At 41.1% G+C, this 27,821-nt stretch overlaps 3 protein-coding genes and 1 non-coding gene across 7 annotated transcripts in view; 2 read left to right on the top strand and 2 right to left on the bottom strand.

Moving 5' to 3' along the window:
- Window positions 1–15,776, bottom strand: part of spag9b (sperm associated antigen 9b) — a 39,085-nt gene extending 23,309 nt beyond the window's left edge. For both annotated transcript variants that reach the window (XM_053413500.1, XM_053413499.1), the window contains exons 1-4: window positions 14,948–15,776; window positions 5,305–5,425; window positions 2,082–2,152; window positions 961–1,064 (exon numbers count right to left, since the gene is read on the bottom strand). In XM_053413500.1, the coding sequence (XP_053269475.1) occupies window positions 961–1,064; window positions 2,082–2,152; window positions 5,305–5,425; window positions 14,948–15,247 (596 nt within the window). In that variant the 5' untranslated portion in view covers window positions 15,248–15,776. The remainder of the gene's footprint in view (window positions 1–960; window positions 1,065–2,081; window positions 2,153–5,304; window positions 5,426–14,947) is intronic.
- A 980-nt stretch (window positions 15,777–16,756) lies between these two features.
- daglb (diacylglycerol lipase, beta) lies at window positions 16,757–26,071 on the bottom strand. The gene is made up of 15 exons (XM_053413969.1): window positions 25,165–26,071; window positions 24,919–25,070; window positions 24,169–24,343; window positions 23,817–24,084; window positions 22,623–22,745; window positions 22,407–22,534; window positions 22,045–22,171; window positions 21,815–21,898; window positions 20,691–20,768; window positions 20,515–20,595; window positions 19,958–20,085; window positions 19,151–19,219; window positions 18,720–18,792; window positions 18,347–18,600; window positions 16,757–17,791 (listed from the first exon to the last, which is right to left on the bottom strand). The coding sequence occupies exons 1-15, from the start codon at window positions 25,257–25,259 to the stop codon at window positions 17,596–17,598; spliced, it is 2,031 nt and encodes a 676-aa protein (XP_053269944.1). The 5' UTR covers window positions 25,260–26,071; the 3' UTR covers window positions 16,757–17,595.
- mrpl58 (mitochondrial ribosomal protein L58) overlaps window positions 25,271–27,821 on the top strand; it is a 3,346-nt gene continuing 795 nt past the window's right edge. Inside the window, exons 1-3 of one of the 3 annotated variants that reach the window (XM_053413972.1) lie at window positions 25,271–25,487; window positions 27,489–27,513; window positions 27,603–27,689. In XM_053413972.1, the coding sequence (XP_053269947.1) occupies window positions 25,449–25,487; window positions 27,489–27,513; window positions 27,603–27,689 (151 nt within the window). In that variant the 5' untranslated portion in view covers window positions 25,271–25,448. Of the gene's footprint in view, window positions 26,864–27,488; window positions 27,514–27,602; window positions 27,690–27,821 lie in introns of all 3 variants that reach the window. The other 2 variants (XM_053413970.1, XM_053413971.1) reach the window with 2 other exon arrangements.
- Window positions 26,132–26,203, top strand: trnaq-cug (transfer RNA glutamine (anticodon CUG)). Its single transcript has one exon. It is a non-coding gene; the product is annotated as a tRNA-Gln (tRNA).

Raw genomic sequence — 27,821 nt, 5'->3', positions numbered from 1 at the left:
GAGACAGAAAATCAGAGTCCAAGAATTACTTGCACTTCCCAATAATTGACAATACGGTTAAGTACCCTCCTAGAGAATAAGCCATAAAAATGTCCCTATATCTCTCGAACTACAGGAAGAGACAGTAGGTATCCATAGTTCACATTAATGTGTATATGCAGTGGGGGGGCTGTTGACCTCCTGGCTCTCTGCTGCGTGTTGCTGAGTCCTAATCTGCTTTGCAAATGATCACATCATCCCATCAAAGCAGATTACTCCGTCAAAAGCCAAACTACTGCCCCGGTTTACACAACTTCCACAGCATCCTCAATCTGACCCACAGCTTCCAGTTTCTCTCCTACCTGCCGTCTTCAATCACAATCAATCTTTGGGATGGTCTGCAATTATGACAGGTCATGTAATTTACATAAGTGATACTCAAGCCATACTCCTATAATCACACGGTTTTACATTATATGCAGTTCTGTTTATGCATTTAAATGATGCTGCCTTCCAGTAAATTCAGTTTCCCTGCTGTCACAGATCTGACATCTTTCTTTTTCCTGCCAGTATTTGTGCGTGGGAATAAAGTTTGGAGTCATCTAAACTGATTCACTTCAGGGTTTCACTTTCAAACTACAGAGTGTCAGGTAAAAGGTTCATAGGGATATAACAGCTTACTGGGGTATAGTGTGAGGCTACATCCATACTAATACCTGCTTTCCACACTATTCCAGGGTTTTTTAGAACCTACAATGAAGAAGTTTGGGAACTTTGTTCAAGGTGTGATCTCCGCAGCAGAATTAAAAGATTATGTCCTACCTTCTGCTCCACCGCTCGCCGGAACGCTGCAGAGACATTTCTGTTGTTGTGAACTATCTGAGTGTTCTTAAACATAACTGTTTATAGAACTGACTAATTCTTTGTTTGGGTGAGTATGGTGGTTATGAGTAAACACAGTATGAAGTGTGGTCATCTCACCTTGACCTGCTTGATGTGACTGTGCCTGCATCTGTGGGCTCTGCTGGTGTCACAGCATGTTGGTGTTTCGTCCGCTCCAGGTGCTCCATGTAGCTGTGGATCATCTGGAAGGTAAAGGACAAACACCAAGTCAATGAATCAGCTATAACACACTATAGACACTATGCAAGCTGATATACAGCAGAGCAGTTGTATACATCTTTTATATATCTACTGTATTCTAATGTTAGACTATGTTGTTACACTAATACAGCATTTTTGATAATAAATGGTAATGAGAACCCTTATTATCTTAATCTGTCTGAGTCCTAAGTATATGCTGTTCAGGCAAATCTGTGACAGTCAGATTCACAAACGTATTCACGGTGTGTAAGTGACAGCTTTTATTTGACTCTATTCAACATTATTGAGATAAGCAGTTGGGTGCTGGAGCCTGTTTGTTTGGAAACTGAAGCATCTGTTTGTGATGCATAATGAATTAGCAGGCAGAGGCGGTGCAAAAGCTTAGCAGAAACATAATTCATGCTTAGAGACTTCATATATTTATAGTCATAACCAAGCATTCTCCTCCAGTCTATTCAATCATAATTATGTCACTGCTACTCCAAATCTGTCTTTCCTCAATCTTTTATTATGTTGTCGTTTTTGTTTTCTTTGATCTCTGTATTGAAAAAAGGTCAGTTGAGGAGACAATGTGTGCAGCATTCAGAAAAGGTATGCAGTGTACAGTATGTATTTTGTTAAGTACTTTTTTAACTCAACATGGGACAAGTTTAATTATGTAGCAACAATCTCAACTAACCTGCAAATTAAGCCAAGTTACAATTAACGATCACCATCATTTTAGTACATCTCCATTGTATCTGCTTCACAGGTATTTAAAAGGATCTTTAGGTGAATTAAAGCTAGGGTTGGTAATCCTGGAAAAGCTAGCAGCAGCAGGCTTCACTTTCAGATACAACCAGTTAACTCCAGGGACCTGAGAAGTTCTTTTGTAGCTTTCCCCAGATATTCTTTTTCATGACCCTCTCTGAATTGCAAAGAATGCAAACCTGTGTTTGTCATTAGCCTCAGTTTTATCTGCAGTGTACAGATGCCCCTTACTCATCCAAACAACTCACCTCAGTGTGTCTCTGATGAAGGGTGTTATACTCCTTTTTTAGCTCTGCATCTCTTTCATCGAGTCTGCTAACTGGATAAGAAAGAGATCAATTACTCACACGTTTACATGATCAGACAACTTTTAAGATTTCACCCAGATTCTCGAAACAAAATATGAATCAACAAAAGTGATTTGACACATTCTTTGAAAAACTTTTTATGTTGTGAAAAGGAACGACATGCTGTAATGACATCTCAGAGCCACAAGAGGGCCACTGTGCATCAACACCAAATGAAGCATGGACAGGATTATTTCAACACACAAGTCATATACGAGTTCAGACATGCATCATTATTTAACACATCAACAGCAGAAATGATTAAAACAAATATTTGAAAAATTCATGGTACGGCCACATTTCAGTTCCTGTGCTCTTTAATCATGAAACTGGGTTGATTGATTATTCAGTTCTCATCATAAATTGCACAAAATCTAAACAATATGTAAAACAAAGTCTAAAGAGTCTTTACATCTTATATCGACTGAAAATGCTTAGACAGGAGCAAATGCAAATACATGCGTGGCTATATTGTTATCAAGACGCTACACTCCAGTTAAAATCTATGATCAAATTAAGCTAACCAAGGAGAAAAAAAATCAGACTTGCGCAATTAATTCCTCTCTTAAACTGCGCCTACAGAACCAGTCTGAACTGGCTCTGACAAACAGCTTTAGTTCTCTTATATAAGATCCTTGCATCTGACTGTTTTTCATCTTCACTGTGAGGTCCCGGAGACTCTCTGTTTTGATCCTTTCTGCAGAAAGCCCCTACTAAAATACACGTAGATACATTTGGTGTTCCAGCCTCTTGTATTTTCAGATTTCCATCACACGCCCCTCGAAACATTATTGTATAAATTATTCCTCTAAAAAACGAAAATGGATTACACATTTTAAATTGTATATTGGCCTTGTAACAAATCTCCTTTTAATACCTTTTTATAGGCTACTAAAGAAACGTCAAGAAGGAATGATGTCTTCTTTATATTACTTTAGATATCAGTGTAAACAATACAAGTCTCAAACAGTATGATTTCATGTTTACCAATAAAAATAAAGAAACAGGGTATATGAAGCAGACCTGGAACTTACTGATTCGATTGTTTGTGGCTCTCAGGTGCTGCTGGTTATTATGAGTCAAGAGGGAGTGCTATTCAAATGACAGCCATGAAGTGTCTCCTCACAAAACACTCTTTGTGGTCCACGTCTGCTGACAGTCCACACAGCTAATTTACACAACCTTCCATTCTTAGGCTACATCCACACTACTCCTGATGTTTTTCAGCACAAGTATGAGTCAGTCACAAGGCTCACACACTGTATATAGATAATATAATATAACACCTGCGTGAGGAACAACATTTCTACCAGCTGCTGCATGAGATGATGTTAACTGTGACTCAGTATGGTTATGAGAGGACTGATAGAGGAACTAGTGGTTCAAGAGTAGAACAGAAATATATCAGATCAGACACAGGTATGAAGTCTAAAAGGAAGTGATGCTGGAGGAAAAGTCCCTCATTCAAACACCTGATTATCCAAAGTGAAAAAATGCTACGTCAGAGGGAAGTACTGGTTCTTGAGGCAGTGGTTAAGATTAAAACCATAATTTGAAGCAAACAAGTGATTGTTTGGGTGTTGCCACTCTGATTCAACACTGAACAGTACTGTCATTTGACAAAAGGTATTTATGGTGATTGGAGTTGGTTACAGAGTGTACTCAGGCTGTGAAATCTGTTGACCTGGAGATATAAAGCAAAACAAAACTAACGCTGTTCTTTACTTTGAAAACCATCAGCCAGAACTGGAAGTGATTCTATGAATGTTGTTGCCATGATGGAGGTACAATAAGCACCCATCGTGGATCAGTCAGTCTGTGTCTCTCTGTTATGAAAAAAAAAAATCGAATTATCAAAATATTCTTGCAGCGATATCTACTCGCAGTTTGCCCCAGTTACCGATTGCAGCTGTAGAAGGATATTGAAGAAGACATGTTCCATTTAGTCCACAAATTGCCTGTTAGCTAGCTGCCCCGCCCCCACTGACTGCTTTGGTCACCAAATATTGAACTAATCACATGTCCGAATCGCAACAAACTGGGCACTGCACTTTCTCTGGCAATTTGCAATACACATACCAAGTGTGAATCCAATGGGATTTACAGTTCGCAAGATATGCCTTCCACGTACAGACAGATATTTGTGAGTTAGTAGGCAGATGTATGATTTGCATTAATTTATAAAATATTATATTTATTTTATCATTGTTTAAGTCATTATTACTGATGTCTCTCTGTTCGGTTATTATTTTGGGATATACTTCTTCTATTTAGCACTTTGTAAAATTGTAAAGAAAAGTGCTACATAAATGTAATTATAAAACTGTAGTAGGGATTTAAAAGTCCCACCGACATGATCAAACACAGCTGAGCTGAGTCATTTCCGTCCATAACCATAATTACAGATAAAACGAAAGTCTCAAAAAGACAAAAGGAGAAGTGTCAAATCGAAAGACATAAAAAATACATTCACTGGGCAGTCTCATGTTTTCCTCTAGTATGACGAGGCGTTTGTTAAGGCCGTGCAGTGGAACAAAAAAGCAGTCACACACTGTCAACAGTGCAGTCATGCACAAATCATGAGGGTTGTTAATGCGACACCCTGACACAAGCAAGACTATACCGGCCATTACATTTAAAACTTCCATCCTTCTTTGAAAAAACACATAATAAACTTTTGTCTGTGCATGTATCTTCTATTCATTTAGCAATTTGTATTATCTTGAAACATCTTTCTTATGAAAATTTGTTTTTGAAAGACTAAAGGTTAATCCTTTAATACTAAATTTCACTTGTTTCTCTGAGCCTTTCTTTCGTTCTTCTTCAGTACAGCTCATTTAGCAGACTTGGCAGGCAAACACTCATAGTGTGTTACTAATGGATTTTATTCACTAGGGACATGGATGTCCATCTGCCCTCTGGCACATCAGGCTAACAAACAGTCACAAGACCTGCAAACTGTTGATGATTCTCACAGGGTATGTGGTCTCTGTGTGTGTGTGTGTGTGTGTGTGTGTGTGTGTGTGTGTGTGTGTGTGTGTGTGTGTGTGTGTGTGTGAAGACTTTCCAATAATAGAGTCAGTACAGTAAAACTTGTCACGGACGTACAATGTGATGGACTTACTCTGGTCTGCATAGTTTTTAGCCTTTAGCTCTAGTTGACGAGTGTGAGACTCCAATTTCACCAGTTGACGCTGGAGGTCTTTCTTCTCACCGTCCTGAGAATCTTCGAGGACAATGTACCTCTGCAGACAAAGAGGAAACGCACACATTTAGTAGAGAAGCACTGAGAACTCAGAATGGTTTCACACCTACCTTGTTTGGTCGGGACCTTCCGATTTTTACAATTTTCCAAACTATGTGTGTCAGACTACGATCCAGACCAACAGACCAACATTTTGTCTAACGGAACTATGGCATGGATCTTGCAGTCTAAAAAAAATGTCTGAACAATTGCAGGGAGTTGAGACAGAATTTTAAGAATAGAAGAATAAAAAGAAGTGAAAGTGGCTCACAGGATTGCTGCAGTCTTCACCTCGGATGATATTACGTTTGAACGAAAAGGACGTTCATTTGGCGCATTTGAACTTGTGTCAAGTACTGCGCCTGAAGTTGGTGATGCTGATATTATTACCATTACAGCGGCAACTTAATAAACTGATTCATTTATTTTCTTTATTCAAAAAAAAAATCTAACACTACTACCCTGGAACTGACACCAAGCCAACAGCTGACTTACACCCATCTATAAACCAATAAATGTCAAGTATATTAGACGCAGGCCATATAGGTGATGACGACAGGATACATACAAAAGTGTTAGTTGAGCGGCCTAAATTATAATATGAAACCAAAACTAACTGGATCGGATGAAAACTATATGAACCTTTAGGCCTTTGTGCAGACTTTCCCTTGTGACAATGTCCTAACATGAGCACAATACATTTCTGCTAATAGTAAATGGCTGAAGATTTTCTCTTGGCAGCTACAGGAGCCATAAACAACACAAATGCATGCGAGCAACCAGTTCCACTTAGCTCGTCTGACATGAGCTGTGATGACCATATAAACATCCTAACCTATAAAATAAAATGGTAGAAGTGTGCGTTGAAATAGGTGTTAAGACTGGAATGAGAGCTTGCGAGCCAAATGTTTTTAGTGTGTGTATGTGATAAAGATCTGCTAATGCTGTTGATCTCAGTGAAAACCACAGCATCTGTTTTCTGACCATTGTTAAAGTCATCTAACCTCTCCGCACAACAGGTGCACAGTGACAGCTTTCTCACCGAGAAAGGGCTGCAGCCTATAATGTGTCTGAGGGGACAAAGAAACACTCACACATGGGCAAGTTAGTTACCGCTGATATCAGTGTCAAGGTTGTTTTAGCCGACATTACTTCAGGGGATCTGCAGAACTTTGACTTTTCTTGATAAACAACAAACAAGATGAGAAAATCATCAAAATGATAAGACTTATATTCATAAACTGTAACATACTGGAAATCAGAAGTTAGAGAAATAGTCCCTGTTTGCTAAACTGTCTGAGGTCACTAACCCACCATGCTAGCCAAACCTAATCCATTTAATGCTGGGTCAACCACTGCTCCCTGATCAATTTACTCTTTGTGATTAGATACGTTTCGAAAAAACGTCTCTTGAAAGTGGGTCAAATACCAAGATTAAGTGAAGGAAACTGACAAAAAACGAGTGTCATTTTGCCGGAGGGGCCTCAATAGAGAAGGAACATGTTATAAAACTAATATAGCAGTAAATAAATAGTGGATATGCCACATTTCAAAGACTAAGTTTTAAAAAGTGAGCATGAGCTGGGGTGAGACCACTTTCTTCATTAGTGATTAATCTTGCTATTATTTTTTTTATCAAATCATTTGGTCAGAAGATTAGGTTGTGAAGAAAATGAACCCTGAAGGGATCATTAAAATCTGTACTAAATTTAATCCAACCATACAAAATACATCTGGTGGTGCTAGAGGGGGCAGGGCTTTATCGTCTGTGGATCATAATAATTGCAATCTATTCAAAAGTTGAGATACTTAAGTCTGGACCATAGTGTCCAAGAGTAACAAAGCAGCAAGGTAAACAAATATTTAACCCCTTGACCAAAAGCAATAACTCAACTCAGGATATGTGTAAATACCAAGAACCTCCCCTGACTCATATTTTAAATCTGAATATGTAATTTTTTTTATTTCCCTGTTAAGGCAAGTGATGCCAACTGACGAGGCATGAGCTAAAGTAATGGATAGAGGATACACTGAATTGAATGTGGCTGATTTCTTACGATTTTTGCTCAATACAATGTCAGTATCGGCACAGATACCAATCCTATACTGCCATTAATAAAGCTTTACTGCTGGAATTTCACTGCAGTTTCCCTCTTTAATGTGAATATTGTCTGGTTTTCTACAAAAGTTAACTTCATATATTTAGTTGCCCAAAAGTAAACAAAACAAAATATTACCATTTCAGGTCAATATCCGTCTCCATCTTTAACCATCTTGTTAATCTCTTCTGTTTCACAAGTTTTTTCATCCCCCTTCCCTAAAACATAAAGTGGAGCGGAGCAGAGTTGAGACAGCTTGACAACAAGTTGAGTGATGTTATATTTCAAGTGTTTTACTAAAACCCAAGGTGGACACCAAAAATAATAAATGTATCTTTGATGATCTCTCGGTTGATTTGAGTTTTTAGGAAACCATCTTTGATTTCCAGCTGATCAGCTGAGTCAAGTGTCAGACAACAGGCAGAGTTTGTATGCCTGGGAACATGCAGTCTTGTGATGTGGCTCCTCATGTGGATAAGAGGCCATGTGGTCGGGCCCCAGGCAGGGTCTACGTAGAAGTCATCTACAGGGAGCATGGATCACCTGAGTGCCCTCTTACAAGCGCTCATACGCAAGTCACAGTGAGATTAGATGTGTCTAACAAAAGGTGTTTCTTCAAGATGCCTTAGTGAACTTTCCCTAAAAACCAAGCCTGTTATATATATATATATATATATTTTTAGCACAATTCACTCATTGAGGGGATGAGAGTTTTTTTTTTTCCTCTCCCTTTGGACTCAAAATCTATCAGTGGAGGTAATTTTGCAAATAATCCTCTTTGAATGTTCTCTTTATCAAAGAACACACAAGCTAATATAGCGCATCTTATGAACTGAGGTATTAAAGCAGCATTTCCAATCTAAATCTTCTAAGAGCATGAACATGGGGGGGGGGGGGGGGGGGGGATGACTGTAAAGCTATTTTCAGAAATGAACTTCAGTGAATGTCAGCATGATTAGGTCCAGACTTTCTCCGGAGTTTGCCTTTCATAAACCAACAACGCAGCAAGAGGATCGCTGCTCAGACATAATCACATATCTCATACAGCTATCTCCAGGGCATCAAGATGAGGCGTGATAATGTATAAGTTCGGCTGTTTTTATTTTTATTTACAGCCCATCGACGAAGCTCTTGACATCTTACGTCCTGTGTCTTCTGCATGTATGGTAGTCTTTTGAGTCACGTGTTAAAAACGTCATGGACACACCCAATTGCTCACAGGAAATCCTGCCGAGGACCTCCTGCTATATTCTCACATGGGTTCATTCAGACATTCTAAGGAGTTTTTAACAAGGGGACTATGTGGAGAAACTCTGGAGAATGTCCAAAGTGTCTCACTCCGACATTTGTTTTCTCATATACAGCCCCGCGGGAGAATGTCTGCAGATACTCCAAAGTTCAGTGCATATCCAAAAGCAGATTTTGTGTGTTCAGTAAAACAAAGAGATATTAATCAAGTTTCTAAAAGGCTGCCTGAAAATATATTTGGAGAAACTGGAGACCCCTCCTTAAACTTAGATCAATTAACCATAAAAGGCACTCTACTTCACCCAATGAAAGACTAGCTTATAGTGTTGTGAATGACACATGTCAACAGCCCCTCCTCCAGACTCAACACATTCATCAGAAGCCCCAACATCTTCCTTTTCATCATGCAGCTCATCATATGACCCGGGAAGGAGGCTTGTTCATATGACAATGCTCCAGAGAATGAATGTTCCAGTGGTTTAACGTCCACTCTTCCCCCTGTACTGCATGCATAAGGCTCCCTTTGTCCCAGAGTGCAAACACACACATTTTCAGACACACAAACACATATGGCTGCAGAACATGCACGCGCACGCACACACACAAACACAGAGAGCTCCACTGTACTGGCACTCAATTAACAAGAGGGTGAAATCGACTCCGCCTTAGTGTTTTGGCTGTGGGTTGTTATTGAGACATTTTGGGAAACAAAAGTGTTCAAAGGTGAAGTTCACCCAAAAATTTAAATGGACTCATTATCTAATCACCACTATGCTGATGTAGGGCTAAGTGAAGTGTGTGCCTCCTTCGGCATACTGGTGAGTTAATGAGTACGTTTTCATCTTTGGGTAAACAATATACTTTTAAGGCCACGGCCACTAGACAGCAAGCTGACAGAAGTACCAGTGCAGTGTGTCTAAGTCTATGTATCTTGGTTCTAGGGCTAGGATAACAAAATTATAATGACATGATCAATGATATGAATGTTATGAGGATACTGACCTTTTGATGAAAACTTAATGGCCTAGAGCTATCAAGTGACTTACAACAAGTGATCAGCCAGTGGCTCTGTGGCATCATGAGACCTGCAGCTGCTGATAAACCTGGTGGTCAAAAAAATAAATAAAAGAGACTTTCTTCAGCCAAACTGACAGCTCTGGGAGAGTGAGTCAGTCACAGCTCCAATGCCAACTAATGATGACAGTGTTGTTGTTTATGTCTTAAGCTGCTTTCAGACAACTCCAAATACTCTCCAGGAATTATCCAGGACTGTGCGTGAGCATGCAAAGGTCAAGTCAGTTGCTTGAGACATTCTCCCGAGTTCTTCCTTCCAGCTCCCTAGTAAAAGCTCAAGACAATGTCCTAGTGAGCCCAAGTGAGAACGCAGCAGATTTAGGTCCACAGGACCACGAGCGAGCGGGTCTGTTGATGTGAAAACTGAAAAAGCAAATCTTAGAGGAAAGATTGACCGGACCCTTATCAATTAGCTGACATTTTATCTAAGTAGGCTGTGGTCTTTTGCAGGTCAGCAGACGACCCTCACTGGACAGAAGAACTGAGGGAAGTGGTGTTTTTTTTTTTCCTCAAGTATTTCCTGCCTTGCCTTTTCCTCTACACTGCTCTAAAAACTACTTAAGAGAACATATTCCTCTGGACTTGGAGCAGGGAAAAGCAGGACTTGTGCTCGCTTTGTTTTTGTTTGGTAGGATTAATCTGCTTCATTGCATCTACAGAGACTTGTTGCCAAAATGAGAAGCCTAATATTCAAGTGTGTGCCAGGCTACTCAATTGCCTCCTTCGAGTAGAAAATGCTTTGGTATTGGGGGGAAACGTTCAATTTAAACAGACTGAATGGGTTATCAATTTATTTCAATGTTGCGATGGTTTAATCATGTGATTTGCAAATGGTATCAACTTTGACACACATTTTCGAATGACGAAATAAAAGGGCGTGTTTACGTGCATTTGGTAGTCAACAAAAAACTGGACTGAAATGGAGCATACAGATGGATGCCTATAGAAGAGAATACAGCGGCAGTAGTATATAACATTGGTGGAGGATTGGCTGCAGACACTTACAATTAAACAGCACAACATTACAATTCTGCCCATAATGTTCAGCAAGTAAGATGTCTTCACCTGTAAGATGTTTTTTCAAAAAGCTCCGGAGTGTTGAGTAAAGATTTTACTGTTAATTGTACTTTTTGTGGGGATCGAGGGAACACCTGGTAAATTTGCTTTGGTTTTGCATTCTTAAGAAACCACTGTCAAATATTTATTGATACACACAAAGAAAAAGAGGTGGTGACACACAAAAACAAAGTCACATCCTGCCAAGCCACAGTGCAGATCTGAATGAAATGGCTGGGACAGTGAACTGTTCTGTGAATTAACTTCTCTCTGTACAGTCACAACATACTATCGCCATAAATTCAAGTTCCTGTGCTGACATACACAGAAGATGACCTCAACTAAAGAGCGGATGTCAAGTTAAAGGACAATACCTATGACATCATGTCACCATGACAATAATACTGATCACAGCTACATGAGAAGTATGTGGCTGCCTGACTGAGGTATTTAACACACAGGAGTCAAAGGGGAAAAGACCAATGAGCCCCTAGCATACCAATGGAAAATCCCATATGCAATGGTCGATGTAAAAGCTGTGGTAACATGTTACAACATGACTTACACTGTTCACACACTGCAGTGTGACCTGTTGTGCTTGTCATTCAACATCTAACTGTCAAATCGAATGTCAACTAGAAAACTACAACCGCACATGAACATATCAGGCTGTGACGTCCAAATCCTGACATTTATCTACTTGTTAGATCTATGCTGTTCTGTATTATTTTAATCCTGTTTCCAGTCTAAACGATGTTGGCCACCCCTGATTTTCTTGGATTAGAAGTGTAAGAAGGCTGGAAAAATAATAAGACTGATTAAGCGCAAACCCCTTGCAGTACAGATGGCTGAGTGAGGGGCTGCTTGTTTGTATAATGCCCTAACATGAGGACCAGGGAGGATTAAGAGAAGAAGTGTGTTACAGCTTTAAAGCACAAAACACAACAGAAAAAAAGTGGGATCTGTGGCTCTAGCAGGACTTATATAAACATGACCAATCATTTCAATCATATCGAAATGTAATGGTTGGCTGACGTACCTGTCTGTGTCTAACAGACCTGCCTGCCTGCATGTACCCTGACCGTGCTCTCACTGCACATGACCAGCGTCTTCAGCTGGAGAGACATATACCGCTGAAGCAGAGACGATGGCCAGAACTTAGGGAGCATGTCACTGAACAGCCGTCTCCTAGCAGTTGTCATGCAGTGTGCTTACATGTGTTTTCAGGGCTTTGGCAAGAGGGTTGAAGGGAGGGGCTGGGTTGGATTGGTTGCATTTTTTCAAAGTGTAGCCTGCTCTTCCTATTTTTTCTAGGATTAACAACCCTAGCTTTAAGCTAGTATTTACAGGAAACACATTTCTCATAATGTTTGAATTGAGCTGAAAATAACAAACATACATTAAAGGTCTTACTTCATGAATGTAACACATGTAACCGTTAACAGTGATCAAATTACTCCTGTAAGTGACTAAGCGGGGAGGTTTAGTCACAGCAGCAGTCACCGAGGAGCAATCCCACAAAGTACTTTCAAAACAAAAGCATGCAAATATTGGACAAAGTTTAAGCCATATTAAACATTAAGAAGTAATTCACATTACTTAATTAATTTTTTACAGTTATGTGCAGTAACATCAGAGTCTATCACCACCTGGATGGAAAGATCTATAGGTCACTACACTTGCCAGCACAGGTTAAAGGTTCACTAAGCAACAGACTGCTGTCACTTCATTTCTGAGTTCTTTCAAGCGCGATAATGACATACACTTAATAAACAGCAAGATCTAATTTAATAAATGTAATAATAATACATTTTAAATCTAGTTTAAATCTGCATTAATAGATAAGCTATTTTCTATCTAATTTCCCTTGATTTAGGTCTGTGGTTAAACATTCATTGTTTGACATTTTAACGTTTTTTGCTTGCCATCTATTTTTTATTTAACAAAAAAATGTTTAACCAATGACTTAATTTTAAGTCATTGCAATCTTTATCACTTGCATCACTATCTATCATAGCATGCTTAGTGTGGGCAAGTTTTCCTTACAGTACAGTCAGCGAGATCTGCATATATATTTGGATAAGAGGGAACTCATCACTCATTGCTAACAATAGGTGGTGTTAGTCTGAGTGCGAGTGGAAACATGACGACATGTATTTACAGGAGCACAGCTGAGAGTTATGTTTGTCCTGGTATAGTCCAGCAGAAAAGAAAAAAACATGCAATCAGTGGACCGCTTCAGATTCTACACATGCGTTTTGTCTGTGAATTCAAGACTTATGGCAGATCTCTTTGTGAGGAGGAAAGATTTGATGTAGCAAGAGACAGCACCAAAACTGCATAACAGTCAGGAAAAATTATGTGAGAGTCATAAAACAATAGCATTACAATGAAGTAGGAAGGATGTGTTACGGATTAGGGAAGAACCCTATCAATTATTGTCTAAATCCAGATAAGGGGCTAGATCCAGGAGATTGTTTTACTTCCTTTAATATTACGAAAATGGCATTTTATTCCACATTTTGGTGAATTTCCCTAGAAATAATGGAGCTTCTTCTTAATGTAGACTTCATTAGAATGGCAATATAAACAGATGAAATTTTGTCAGGATCTGGACAGTGATTCCATATTTTGTGAATCAAAATATGTTTTTTTATGGAGGTGATCTTTTTTGGTTATTGTACAGTCACAAATATCCCTTCCAACTGTATTAGAGAATGGATATTTTGCCTGTGTTTATTGTCAACAATTTGCAGAACATTTCTGTGTACAGGGTATGTGTATTTGACACAATAGATGCATGTGCAATATGGCGGAGGTATGCACTCTCAGATTGCCCTTTATAGTGACAATATATTACACAGCTCAAAGTCTGCACTCGCTCCCAATGAAATAAAGGGAATGTGAGCAGTAGGGAAATCACAGTGCTGTTACATATTTGGTCTGATTACTTTTATATGGCATCTCCATAATTTTCAAACAGGGTGGTGGGCCTTCGTCTAAAACGAATACAAACAGCTAAAATTAAGCTTCATCTCAGAACTGCCACAACTACAGAAAACATATTTCTGTACTGAAATAGAGAGGACTGAAGGGGGGGGAGTTCTACGGGATATATCCATAAGAGTATGCATGACTGGTTTGAATGAAGTGACATGGCTCCTGCAATAATGTATCCGCATGTGAAGTCTTGTGCAATGTATGTCATGATTCTGTCTTTTTAGAAGTATATTTTACAAGAATATTCATATGAATGTCTCTTTTTCTTTAAGTGAATGCTCTTTTTACTTTGCTTGCCAAGTGAATGCACTCCCTGGACGGCGCAAAAATAACCTGGTTGTGCTCTGTGCAATGGCAACAAATAGGATCTATCTATCTGTGAGACTGTGATTAGACCTGCTCACTGGGATTCACGTGTTGCATTAGTCGGGGGAGTGACACAAAGCCTGGGCTTCAAAACCAAATCAGTGGCTGCTTTGCAAATACATGAGGCGTGACTGCAAATCACCGTTGAGGTATAACAAGCTAAACTAAAAACTAAGTGGTGTGTGAAATCATCCAGGCTGTCCCAGAGGGGAGCAGCACCAGTGTTGACACCCAGTCCGAGTGCAGTGGTACAGGTTGTTCTGCAGCGTTGTTGATGTGTGTGTGTGTGTGTGTGTGTGTGTGTGTGTGTGTGTGTGTGTGTCACTTTTTTTAGAAATCTCAGCACATCCAACTGTGATTGTATTTTATGGCGTAATGTTTGCCCCCGTGTGACATAGAAAGACTCTGTTACCCGTTTGTAAACTGCAATTACTCAAAGAGTGCGTACTTTGAGGGATGTGTAGGTATGCCGAATTAAAAGAAGAGTTGTACATGTCATAAAAATACACTTAATTCGCAGTTAATGAGATTTGATATGGAGATGATAAGCATCTCGAAAGTGTATTGCCATATTTTGGAATGGAGTTCCGCGTCCATGCTTCGAATCAAAGTGTACAACGATGTTGTTAATCTGTAATCCGGGGTCTGAGTTAGTTTGGCGGCTGTGTTGGTGAACCCACCTCCTCGGCGTGTTTCCTCAGAGCCTTCTCTCGCTCGTACTGGGTGACCAGCTGCTCGTTGTCCTCTTTCAGCAGCTCCAGCTCCACTTCTTGCTCCTGGTTGACAGCGAACACCGAGTCCAAGTTCTCCAGCACGGCGACGACCAGCGGCATCAGCTCTTTCACCACGTCCTCGCCGTACCTCTCGATGAGCCGCTCGAACTCGCGGTAGATGGAGCTGGCCAAGCCGGACACCCGCTCGGACATCATGGCAGAGCCGCCCGAGTCGTCCTGGTACAGGACCACGTCGTCCAGCTCCATTTTCAGCCCGCTCCGCTTCGCTCTCCCCCGGCTAACGTTGACGAGCTAGCCGCGAGCTTCAGCTGGCCAGCGGCTGTCCTGTCCGCTTTCTCACTTTAGGGCGCAACAAATAAAACTGCTCCTAAAACCTGGCTCGCATGTTTTTTGTCATGCAGATACGACTTTGCACTTTATATATATATTTGAGAAAGTCTCATGTGTGTGGACGTCTGAGTTTCAAGCTGCTAGCCTGAGCGCTAGCGACACTGAAAAGTCTTCACTTGGCTCCTGGTGAGTTTCCCTGTCCAACAGATGATCCTGCCGGTGCCTTCACGTACTGTCGGGAAAATGGACACCTCTCAGTGGTTAGCGCCAAAGAGAACACGATGCTTTCTCAAAAAGCTACGAGTCATTAAACGCAAAAGACGCGCAACAGCACAGCGATGTGACGGAGTGGCATCAGGCACAACAACTGGACGCTACCAGCCCTGTAGTAAATAAAGTGAGAGAATAATTTCCCCTGACCTGTTGCTGTCATACATTTCTGTTGTGTGACGTTTGAGGGGCGGAGATCACAACCCATCTACCCATTAAGAAAACATCGTAAAAAACACACGTCAAATCGGGGCATGTTCCGCTGTCATGTGTCACATTCACCGCCCTGGTAAATAAAAAGAAAGTTATTGTTTAGAGTTCATTTCTCTCACAAGGAGTCATTCAGACGGATCGTTTGTTCACAGGCAACGGTAGGAATCTGTTGTTGAGCCAACTCTTAATACTGTGTACATAAACTATCTGCATTGGAATTTAACCATGTCCGACCTCTGAAACAGGAGCTTACGAGCCACCCCTGAATGTGTCACTTGTCAGTCACGTCGCGTTGACGTAACATACTAAAAAGGGATGGAAGGCAAACTAATCCATAGAGATGTTTTCATTGATAAATTCAATAACTGTTCACAGGCCCCTCCCGTTGACTTATATGGCTTCAGTCTGGAGATTAATCTCACTGTTTAGTATTTTAGAAGGTTACTCATTTTCCCACAGGTTCAACAGGTTGTTTTCAAACTTTTAGGAAGAGAACTAGTATGGCATTCAGTAGAGCCCATACCTCCACCGAGGGCCAGCAGACCCCTGATGAAGCCCTGATGAGACCCCTGGTGGCGATCATCACAAAATACTCAATTATCCCAATGAGCCATTGAGCTAGATATTATTGCTGACTTTGCTGTTTGGGCTCATATGACAAGTGTGAAGGCCATTAGAGGACAGGTTCTTTAGATATTTGATCCAAATACAGACATTTGTGGAATATTAAAGACAATTTGAAAAAATTAAAAAATCCTGGATTCACCTCCGAAAATGCAGCGAAATGTAATGATTTCTTCCCTGACAAATTCCACATGCTTTTCCCAGGTTTCATGGGAATCCATCCAGTCGTTTTTTGAGTAATCCTGCTAAATAACTGACTAAAAAAAGAATAAACATAAACCTCCTCGGCGGAGGCAATAATAAACAGATGAAGAGCACTTCAGGAGAAGCTTTTATTTGCACCAAGGAGTCCAACGCATTTCATTGAGTATGATAGTTATGCAGGCATCAGTTTATTGAAACTTAAATATATTACCTGAAATAAAAGATGCAATATCTATGGCAAGTAAACAGGTTTCCACAAAATGAACAATCTTTCTACCATTTACATCTATCATGTTTATACCAAACACCGTTCACGATTCAAACTGCAATGAATCGTGAAGACTTTTTCTGTAATGCATAGGCACTGTTCACCCTGATGTCTCAAGTGGTTAAACACAGGACAGACTAACCACAGATACTAATACATGGAGACCTGAAGCTGAAGTCCACATGTGGAGGTGAGAGCTACCTCGAAATCCTCATATCCAGAATGAGGCTGCTCCTCAGTCATCTCCACGTTTAAGGAAGACCAGAGCCGACACTGCTGTGTGCACGAGGAGGGGGGGGGGGGGGGAGCCTCCACCATACATACAAAACTCACAGACAAACATAAGATGTAGACCACTGACATTACACAACAACGGCACAATGCACATTAAAAAATCATGGCATGATTTGCTCTTGAAGTAACTCAGAGAGCGGGGAGAAAACAAATTATTTACATCAAATAATTTAAAAGTGCAATTTAACAATCAAGTCCTGGTGCTCCAGCAAGTTTCTTTTCATTCATGCAGATCACAACAGATAAATCTTTCATGTGTTTCCATTTTTTCATTACAATCAACTCCAAATGTATGTACTTAAAAGCCTGATATTAAGACCTGGGACCAACACGGTTATATACAGGAGTAGGCTTAGCAGACAGGACAATGAGTCAGTGTGTTTGGAACACGTCAGATAGTGTTGTGCTGGCTCATGTTGACAGACGACGGGCAGAGGGAGTAGGGCCTTTCGCTGGTCAGACTGTAGAGCGCTCGAAGCACAGCATCAGGCATGTGATCCGAAAGCATCCTGGGGCTGATCAGAATGCTCCTGAACGAAGTTTCATTGGCCCACTCAGCGCGGTACCTGACCTGGGAAAAGCAGGATCTGAAGGGATAGGCAGAGAAAGAAAAAGAAAATACATTGATACACATCTTGAATTAAGTTTGTACTGTATGTGAATATTGGGGAGGGGGTGATGTTCAACCAACACTGAAAAAAAAAATCCATTTACAAATATCTTTTAAATATTTTTGGTCATTTGGTTTTCATGTCATGTGGTGTCATATATTACACGAGGTGTGTGCCTCCAAATTTATTTTATCTTCATGTTAGTGTTTTTAAAATCCCTCTCGCTATTAGAAACATCATCAGCAAATCTCCAGAGATACAATACACTCTTAAAATAGCGAGGTTTGACAAAGGTTCAGTTATGCAGTAATGTTGGCCTGCCTGCTTGCTTCTTTCAGTAAATGTCTGAAGTTACCATTTTTAAGGACAATGCTCACATCCTCTCATGTGATAATATTTTGCTGGAGCACCATTGTGCATCCTGGCATTAGCGCCACTGCTAAAGGAGGAGGAGCACAGCAGGACTTATCTATGCCTATAAATTATGAATCATTTTTTAATTGATCGACAGAAAGACCTTTACAGACATACCTCCGTGACGGCCCGTCCTCTGTGATGTGCATAATGCGTCCAGGTAGGAACAGGGGTAAATAAGCCGCCTTGTGGGCAGGCGAGTCATCGGATGCAAGGCTCTGATAGGACGATGAGTGGCGAATCATCAGTGACTCCTCCCCCAGCAGCGGCTGGCTGAGCTCCTCCTCCCTCCTGTTGTCCATCTCCGTGGGGAAATCGTCCGGGTCTCCTCCAAACAGCTCATACCAACATCCCTGCAGCAGGATCCGGTACTGAGACACAGACAGGAAAACAAGACAAATAAAGAAAAATAAGAAAAATAAGATACAGAGTAAGTGTTTACTGTTGTGAGAAGATGTCAAAACATGACTGTGCACTGAACGGTTATTACTTTGGGCTTATTGCAGTTTGAAACTATTTTAAGGATCCTTCTCTTCAGATCCTCCATGTTAGGAATGCTGAGCCTGTACAAAAACAAAGAGAACAGAATGATTAACACATAGAGGGAATAGTGCAGAGGGCAAATGCAGCAGTGAAAAAAGGAACATGCGAGTCATACTCTCCTTCTGTAATAACAGGGCAGAGCCAAATATAGAATGTCCATCACACAGCAGTCTATAATAGTTTGTGCACCACAGCACATTCATATTGGCCTTTTTTGGGAGACATGAGTTTGCAGTGCTGCTAATACGAATTTATTTTCAGTGATGCACAATATCTCAAGAAACTGGCAGGTATCAACACACAATGTTTACTCATGATTCATTTCAACACAATGGAATAAATAAGAACTACATGAGGAGTAGAAGGCATCAGTGTTACCTGGGAACCAGATCCTTTCCCAACACGACAGACACAACAAAGTCCTTGGAGTAATCAGCTAAGGCTTTACTGCACAGGCAGAAAAGACACAAAAGAAAACACAACACATTGGAAGGAGAATTCAACAATGAACTTCAGTTAATTTGTTAACAAAAGTTATGTGTCTATTAATTCCAACTAGAGATGTTCCGGTACTAATGTCAACATCTGAAATACCTCTGATACTGTTGGGTATCAGCGAGTTCAAGAATCTTTGTAAATTAAATTGAGTAATTGTTGTGTATGCCTGCACTTACTTATTTGTTGTTGTAAAAATACAACTGTGTTATAACTAAGTTATCATTATTCATCTGGATTACATGTGTATGTCTACATTCAAAAGCACCTTACATGTTTTTTCTCACAGTTTTCATTTGTTACACCTGTACATTTCATTCGGTATATTTCAGAATTTAATATTATAATTCCTTCTATAATTTATTTTCAGTAAAACTGTTGTCTGATTTGTGTGAATGCACTGACAGGATTGCTATTCAATGTTGATTTATTCTATGCAATGACCGTAAAGGGAATTATAATCCATTCTAAAGATAAAAAAAATCAATCGCTATAACCTTTTACAACAATTTCAGCTGTGTGGCTACATTTCCAGGAGCACCATAGCTCAAAGTCAGTGATTCTGTCCAGGTCTGTCAGCTGCTTGTTCATTGACTTTATTTTATTTATATATTATACAAATAAATTATATTTTCTACTTTGTGTAAAATATGACCCAGCTTCAGACTGTACTGTCCCAGCTGTCCTTACCTCAGGAGTCCCCCTGGTGGAGAAAAGGCGTAGCACTGCAGGTTGGGGAAGGAGTTGCGCAGGAGTAGGGCCAGCAGTGAAGCTGTGCCGGCGCCCAGACTGTGACCAGTGATGACCAGTTTATACTCCTGCAAGCACAAGAACGATTAAACACACATTCTTCACGTACCATTTTCTCCGCAAATCTGATGCTCTTGACATTAAACAATAAATATCACAATTTAATAATAAGCCTGTACACACAGAAAATACGGCCCATGTGTTTTTTGTTTTCTGCTTCGACATTTTCGATTTGGAATAAAACGAATATCTAAACAAATGGACACACTGGTTCATCGGGATAACTGATTTAGCATAGACAAGACTTGGTCATTATATGTGTCTTAGTTCAGTCTAAGGTGTCATTTCATTCCAGTCTCAGCTGCAGCCTCCCTGTAAACTGGTCCCATTGATAACATCTCATTTCCTCCAAATAGGATTTGCCAGCAGGGGTCCAATTGAAATAAAACATTACATCGCCCTCTGTGGCTGAAATGCAGCTCCCAGTCACTTCTTACCGGTGCGACGGAAAAGGCCTGGTTCAGGATGCCATCCGTGACCAGCTTCTTGTAGATGTAACTGGCCGCCTGGTAGATGCCCTGCATTAGTCAGGGGGGACAGCAGCATTACTCTCTACTGGAACACACGTTACACATTAAGACATGAGGACTGTCTACAAGAAATGGGCATTTACCTTGTGAGCGTAGCAGGCTCCCATCACTCCTTCTATAGGAAGGTTCTCACATTCAGCAGACAGGTCTGTCAGGACGTCCTGCAGGACATAAACACAGAGATACACAATGTACTGAGAAAGTGGCACTGCAGGTGAATTTGTTCAACCAAATAATATGACTGTTCTTTGATCAAATACATTGACGCTGGTTTTAAAATCACATTTCTTAACAAATGTATAAAAGAAAATTAATTTATGGGTTGAACATGGCTGATAACGCCACCTAGTGTTTCAGGGTTATGGTTAGGGACCTAAAAGGGCCCATTCTTATGGAGTCAGCTGTTTGGGACATTTCCCCATCATGATATTTATAGATATTTAAAAAGGTAAGCAGCCTCTCATGAAAGGCGGGCGGCCCTCTGCTACATGCGACAGCTCATGAATGAATATCTGGAAAGCTGCCCTCCTTTTCTGAAACTAAACCCCTAATCCACTACAACGTCTGCCATTCTGAGACGTCTCCTATCCTCTCCTGACCCTCAGATGTCTCTCTCTCACACACATCGCTGGAGTCCCAACTTAGCTTTAGCAAGGAAATTGGTTTGTCTGTGAGGGGGGGGGGGGGGGGGGGGATAGGCCTGTCTCAGCTACGCCTCCCAGCACTGCCTTTTTTTTCCATTTTCAGTGAGAGAGACAAAAATTTGGTATCGAACGAATGAAATCCTCTGTTGAATATTGTCAACCACAATAAACCTTTAACCTTCACAGTTTAGATGTGTATACATGCACTCACATGTGCCCTCACTTATTCACTTTCACTTCCCTCTTAGTATTTGAATTTCTCTCGAGGATATTTAGACCAAATGGCACCTATATTTATCACTCTATTTAGGCACTACTCAGTCATCGTACAAACAGGGATGTGATACTGAATATTAGGAGGAAATGGGAGGGCAAGAGCATGCATTACAAAGGTCCCGTCAATGTCATTACAGATAACAATAACAAAAAAATCCCCCTTTCAAGTTTTCACATGACAGAACCCAGTATTTGTTCTAACAACACAAAGCTTAATACATCAAACCAAAAGAAGACATATGAAAAGAACATTTTACATAGTAAGATATCATGAAGTTCCACCTCACCTTCAGTGACAGTGTTCCTCTGATGGCCACCAGAATGGCCTCTTGCTTGTGATCCAGAGCCACGAAAAAGGGGATCTCATAGATCTGCAGAAAAAAACTTGCTTGATTAGATGATCAACAGACTATGAGCCCACAGTTTGAGGAACATTGACACTGGCAGAGGGGTGACCTCTATAATTAAAACTCAGAGAAGTATTCCTGCCAGGGGGCGGGGCTTGTATAATTCCTACCTGGTTGTGAAAGCTGACGTAGATGAAGTCTCTGTACTGCAAACCAGTGCTCTGCAGGATGGAGGAGAAGTGACAGCCAAGGTGGTCTCCTCCAACGATGTCATACTCAGCTGCACGACTCCTACAGCTGTAACCCACATACACACAAGTGAGTTACCATCCTGAGACTTTATTAACCTTTATCTCTGGCTACAAGACAAATAAAAAAATTTTTTTTTCATTTTAACGATGATGACCCCTGTTGCTGTATAAATCATTTGTAAGATTATTATTACAAAGCAGGTTTAAGTAATCTATCCTTGTAGCTCCTCTGGTTTGACATTTGGGTCCCACTGATTCAAATAAGAAAGAGTACATCTTACCAGTCTCCACTGAGTTTGCAGGGACCGGTGAGGGGATTGGAGAAAATGTACAGCGGCCAGCCATATGCTGCTGCAGCAAACTGCATCCAGTGAGCTGCTTTCTCCAACTCTGTCTCCAAATCTTCTCCCTTCAAACAATAAGAGACAAGTTACAGTAAAAACTGATGTCAGGTCAGATGCCTAGTGCAGCTACATGACTGACAGGATGGTACTTACAATTGGAGAGGATGGACTGTGAGGCACTATCTCGTCTGGGTCCCTGCTTAGCTCCATTTTATCTTGCTCCTGGTGCAGCAGAGCCAAACCAGCTGCTATGTCACTTGGGACCAGATCTGTGTCCTGTCACACACACACAAATAAACACATAAACACACACACAGTTTGCATATTAAAATGAGTTTTGTGGCATTATCAGTTACTTTACATTCCAAACGAATTGATTTCATCTTTCTCTGTGTATTATATATTGCTAGTGTGGTGCCTGTTGTAAACCTAAATGTTCGTAATGGGCTGTTTGTTTGGCCAGTGGTGATGCTGGTTGCAGATGTCTTTACGAAACTGTAAAAGTGACCTGCAGTAATTGAGCCACAGAGAGAACAGACCGGCTGCAGGACTCAGAACACAGATCCCTGGAGCTGCGCCACCTTTGCAGCACAAGGAGCTGTTCACTTATTTTGTCAAAGTTCGGTAAATCTCAACTCAGTATGCGGAACCCTGAACTGGAGAATCCGTTGTCAATGTCGTAGTTGTGAATTTGCTGTAGTCGGGATAAACAACTTATTTTGATAAGATAAGATAAGATGCATTTATTCGTCCCAGACACATGCACAGTCATGCAAAGGCACACTCATGCAGGTAGGGAAATTTAATCTCTGCTTTTGACCCATCTGGTGCAGTACACACAGAGCAGTGAGCAGCCGCGTACAGGCGCTCGGGGAGCAGATGTTGGGGGAGTAAGGTGCCTTGCTCAGGGGCACTAGACAGGGTAGGGAGACTCTTGGATTTTTGGACAGATCAATCCAGGTTCGTCTTTTGTTGTCTCTCCGTGGAGTTGAACCAGAGACGAACCAGAGACCTTCTCTGCCCATAGTCCAAGTTTCTGCCACTAGACCACCGCCTCTCTCGTCCTAGCCTCCAGTGCTACAGAGCGCTGATCACCTGTTTATTTAAAGTTTATTAATATTGAATATATAGCATGTCCAAATGGCATCGAATTCAATCTGGCACCTCCTTGGGCCGTTACAATACCAATGTAAAGTGTGAAACCGATACCATGAACGATTCTCGAAATATCCGAGGAATAAACAGGAAAACTGAGATATTGGGAATTAGTAGATAGATATTATCAAAGTTTACAAACCCACTAGCTGCCAGTTGTAGCAGAAGGCCAAAAGTGAAGATAGCCCTTACCGAGAAGAATCCGCTAAAGAGCTGGGAGATGCTGGAGAACGCCGCTCGGTGGCTTTCATCCTGCGGCAGGAAACAGCACAGGAGCCGCAGCCTGCTCTCCCACACCTTGGTGGCGAGGGAGCGAGCTGTGGAGAAGAACTGGGTGCCCTCGGTGCTCTCCATGTCTCGTACACCCAGGGGCTCCATGGCAGGGGGCTGAGGACGCGGGTTGCCCAGGGGGTCAAACACAAACACCACGCCAACCGCCGTGAAGAGCAGGATGATCCAGCTGTTGTGATGGAGATAGGAAGATGATGTCTCAAAAACACTTTTTCGACCAATTCTAAAATGCTGTCATGGTGACGCAACCCACCTGGCAATCACTGCTGCGATGACGGAACCCACTGTGGCAAGATCGCAGCCTTTGCTATCGTCAGACACCCAGACGGCTCCCATGCAGGCCCAAACCAGCTCAGGAATGTAGAGGAGAGCTCGCAGGTACACCAGTGCAGGGATAGAGCGGCGCGGGCCAGGGTTTGTGATGGTTCCTGGGGAATGATCATAGACATCAGTGACGGATGTTTTATGTGCTTTAGTGCAGCTGAAGATTATGACGTTGCAAAGGATATAAGTGTATATTAATGCTTCAAATTCATTCTATCGATGTGCTGTCGTTTTACAGTTGCATCCTCCCGTGTATGTAGTATTGCATTTTATTTTTTCATTTCATTTTCATTTTATTGAGCTCTTTTATGTACCTAGTGCTCTTATTGCATTGCTGAGCTGACCTGAACGTCATCTTCCACTACGATGAAAATACAGTACAAACTGTGAAGTACAGTTGTGTCCTTTTCCATTTAAAAAAAAAATTCACTCACAGTTCCTGCATTTAAGTTTACAGCTGTATTAATATCGAAAATGGCACCTGTGTACATTTTGTGTGTCTGTCCTCGTCTCCCGAAAGTTTCTTAAAGGTTGTGTAAAGAAGCCACTGTCTTTCTAACTTCCTCCGTTGCATAACCCAGAATAACCTCAGACACTATAACTGATGTGGGCAAGATTTTTGTCTAATCACCTTTAAACATTATGCTCACAAGGAGTTATTTAGAGACAATTGATTTACCTTGGCCACTGACATAGACAATAGCCCATAATGACAGGATGATGAGCCCGAGCACAACCAACAGTCCCACCAGGTAGGTGTGAAGAACTCCTTTTCCGTTACAATCGAAGTTACCCCCGTGGTAAGTGTAGAGGATCAGAGTGCCGATCCACCTGAGGAGAAACAGTAAAGTCAACGAGTAATATCATTATTGTCATTATTATTATCGCTCCTCTGTAAAACCACGTATGAGGGTAAGCAACATACCACAGCACACGGACGAACATTTCAAAGCAGCCGGGGAAAACAAGGTCGTCACTGGCGATCCCCCAGCGCCGACCGAACACCACCATTCCAGGCATGTTGACGCTGAACGAGCCGAGATCTCCGAGTGATGGGCACCAAACCTTCCCACCGCTACAAAGTGGGCAGGATGCTGTTGAGCAATGGGCAGTTCACGTCATACATGACTTCACCGCCGAGGCAGCAGCAGCAGGAGCTTCACGGGCTGGAAACGAGCCGTACCAACGTTTGTCACATTGTACTTTCCAATGTTGCCCAATCAACGAAAGATGACTCCTGTCTGCTGTGTGAGCTACAAGCTAGCGTTGTGCAGCAGCAGCGCGTGTTTCGGCTAACGTTACCTATTTCGTTTTAGGTGTCCGAGTCGAAGATGTTAACGACCTGACAACCAATATATAGACTAATGCTGGATAATGTTGGTTAGATAACGTGGTTTACGACAGCTAGCAGACTGTATACCTTCGCGTGACTATCTCGTAGCGTTTAGCTTTCTCGCTAAAAATACTCTTTAAGCTTTTCTGAGAAATTAATCGTTAATCCCACTCGACAGAGGCTACTATTGTTTATCTATTTATATACCGACGCCTGGCATCCAACCCAACGCTACCTGTTGGTGCTAGGAGTTTGAATACAATCAAATGGTTAAACAGAGGCGCTGGTTTGTTTTGTTTCTCTGTAAAGCCGAGTGTCTGACCGTCGGTGAGACCCGATTGCAACAGGGACCGCCAAATGAATGTTCCGTTTTTTTCGTTCCGCTACAGACACGTAACAAAAGTCCCTCCTCATGGCAGGTTAGGAGCAGGCGATTAAAAGTGGTTTCATTGTCATAGGTGTAAAATATGAATATCAAACCTGCTGCCTGTTTACCACTTAATTTTTATCTTTATACATAACAACTTTATATAATATCATTATCTAGCTTAGGCACAGCGGTTCTATGGTGTAATGGTTAGCACTCTGGACTCTGAATCCAGCGATCCGAGTTCAAATCTCGGTAGAACCTGACTTTTGTGTTTTGACAGCGTCACATTAGTGTACCGATATAGGATGAACATAGAGAGTTACAGTCAAACCTTTTCATCTACAAGAGAAAACGTTCCAAAGAAGTAAACAGCCAACAGAAATTACTGCCAAACTTAAATAAATGCCTTAGAATTTTAAGAAACCCCTTAACAATATCTTATGGTTTTCATTTTGGAGGAATTGTATTTGACTTGTTATCCCTAATAGCTAAAACCCAGGTCGTTGTTCACTACAGTGAACATGTAGTAACATTTGAATAAAAAATGTTCACTTTGTTTGTCTTGTACTACATCAATATTTCATTTAAATCAGTAAAATATAAAACATTTAAATGTTTCTACTGGGTCTCAGTTTAAGGTACTTTTGAATTGTCAAAACAAATATTTAATTTAGTTAGAAATAAATATTTGTGTTCACACTGTCAGTGTCTTTAGAGGAGAGTTGTTCATTGGCCAATGGTAAATGACGTCACACCAACATGGCGGCGCCCGGAGTGCGACAGTTTTATTTACTTTGTCGCATCGCAGGAATAAACGTGATTCCGCGGCAGATCAAACCTAACTCCGTTTTAGCAGGAGACACAAACAACACGTTACAGACGAGTGTTCGGTTTGCGAGCCGAGACTCAGAAGACACACAGGTTAGTGACATGTCGCTACGTTGGTATAGCCTTCTCTCTCCTTACAGGTTACAATATTAGTGAGTTGTAATACAAAAGCCTTTATGGAGCCATCTATGATCTGGAATGCCATAGATATAGTAGAGCATAACGTGTGTACTGTATGATACCCAGGTCTTGGCCTCATTCAGGAAAACAAATCATGTCGAATATTGTGGTTACACCATAAGTACTTTGTTTCCAAGGCTCCTTGGACACATATAATGCAGGAGTGAAAACAACTGCACATTTATACAAACTGGATTTGCAATAATACAGATTTTCCTCTTTCAAAACTGCAAAGGTGGAGTAGTGTAAGAAAACTTTGATACGTGTGTGGAGATTCTCAGTCCTCCAGGTACCTGGGACTCCCGGCAGTCAGACAGAACTGAAGAAGCCTTCGTATTTTCTTTTTTTTTGTTGTGATTTGCACTTCAGGGCCACCGTATCTGACTGCTTTCCAATACAAAGCCCTGCAGAGATTGGTGTTGACTGCAATAAAATCAGATCAAATAAATTCATAAAATTGTAAATTGATTGTGTCATAGACTAAAGTCCTTGATGTACAGTAGAGCAATAGTTTCATTCAAACGTTTTTTATTTTCAGGACACTCAAGTGCACATTCCAGTGGGTAAATACAAATCTATTTTTACCGAAATGAAGTAAGTTACTTCATTAGCAAATTAAGTAAGTAACTTCGTTTGCTTTTTTTTTAAACAGTGTCTTTATTCTCCTTCTTGCTCGTAGAGCGTCTGACCGTGTCTTACAGCAGAAGCAGTGGTCCTGGCGGTCAACATGTCAATAAAGGTTCAAACGTTTGACTTTATTATTTAAAATAATTCCTCCTCGGTAGATATAATATCAACAGCCGAAACGACATATGACTCCTGACACTGTGCACAAGGCCTTGAATCTTGAAAGGGTTCTGTCATGACTCAT

Source organism: Pleuronectes platessa, chromosome 21 (genome assembly GCF_947347685.1).
Source record: "Pleuronectes platessa chromosome 21, fPlePla1.1, whole genome shotgun sequence".
In the NCBI taxonomy this organism is placed as follows: Eukaryota; Metazoa; Chordata; class Actinopteri; order Pleuronectiformes; family Pleuronectidae; genus Pleuronectes; species Pleuronectes platessa.
The sequence above is the reverse complement of the archived record's forward strand: the minus strand, read 5'-3'. Positions and strand labels throughout refer to the sequence as shown.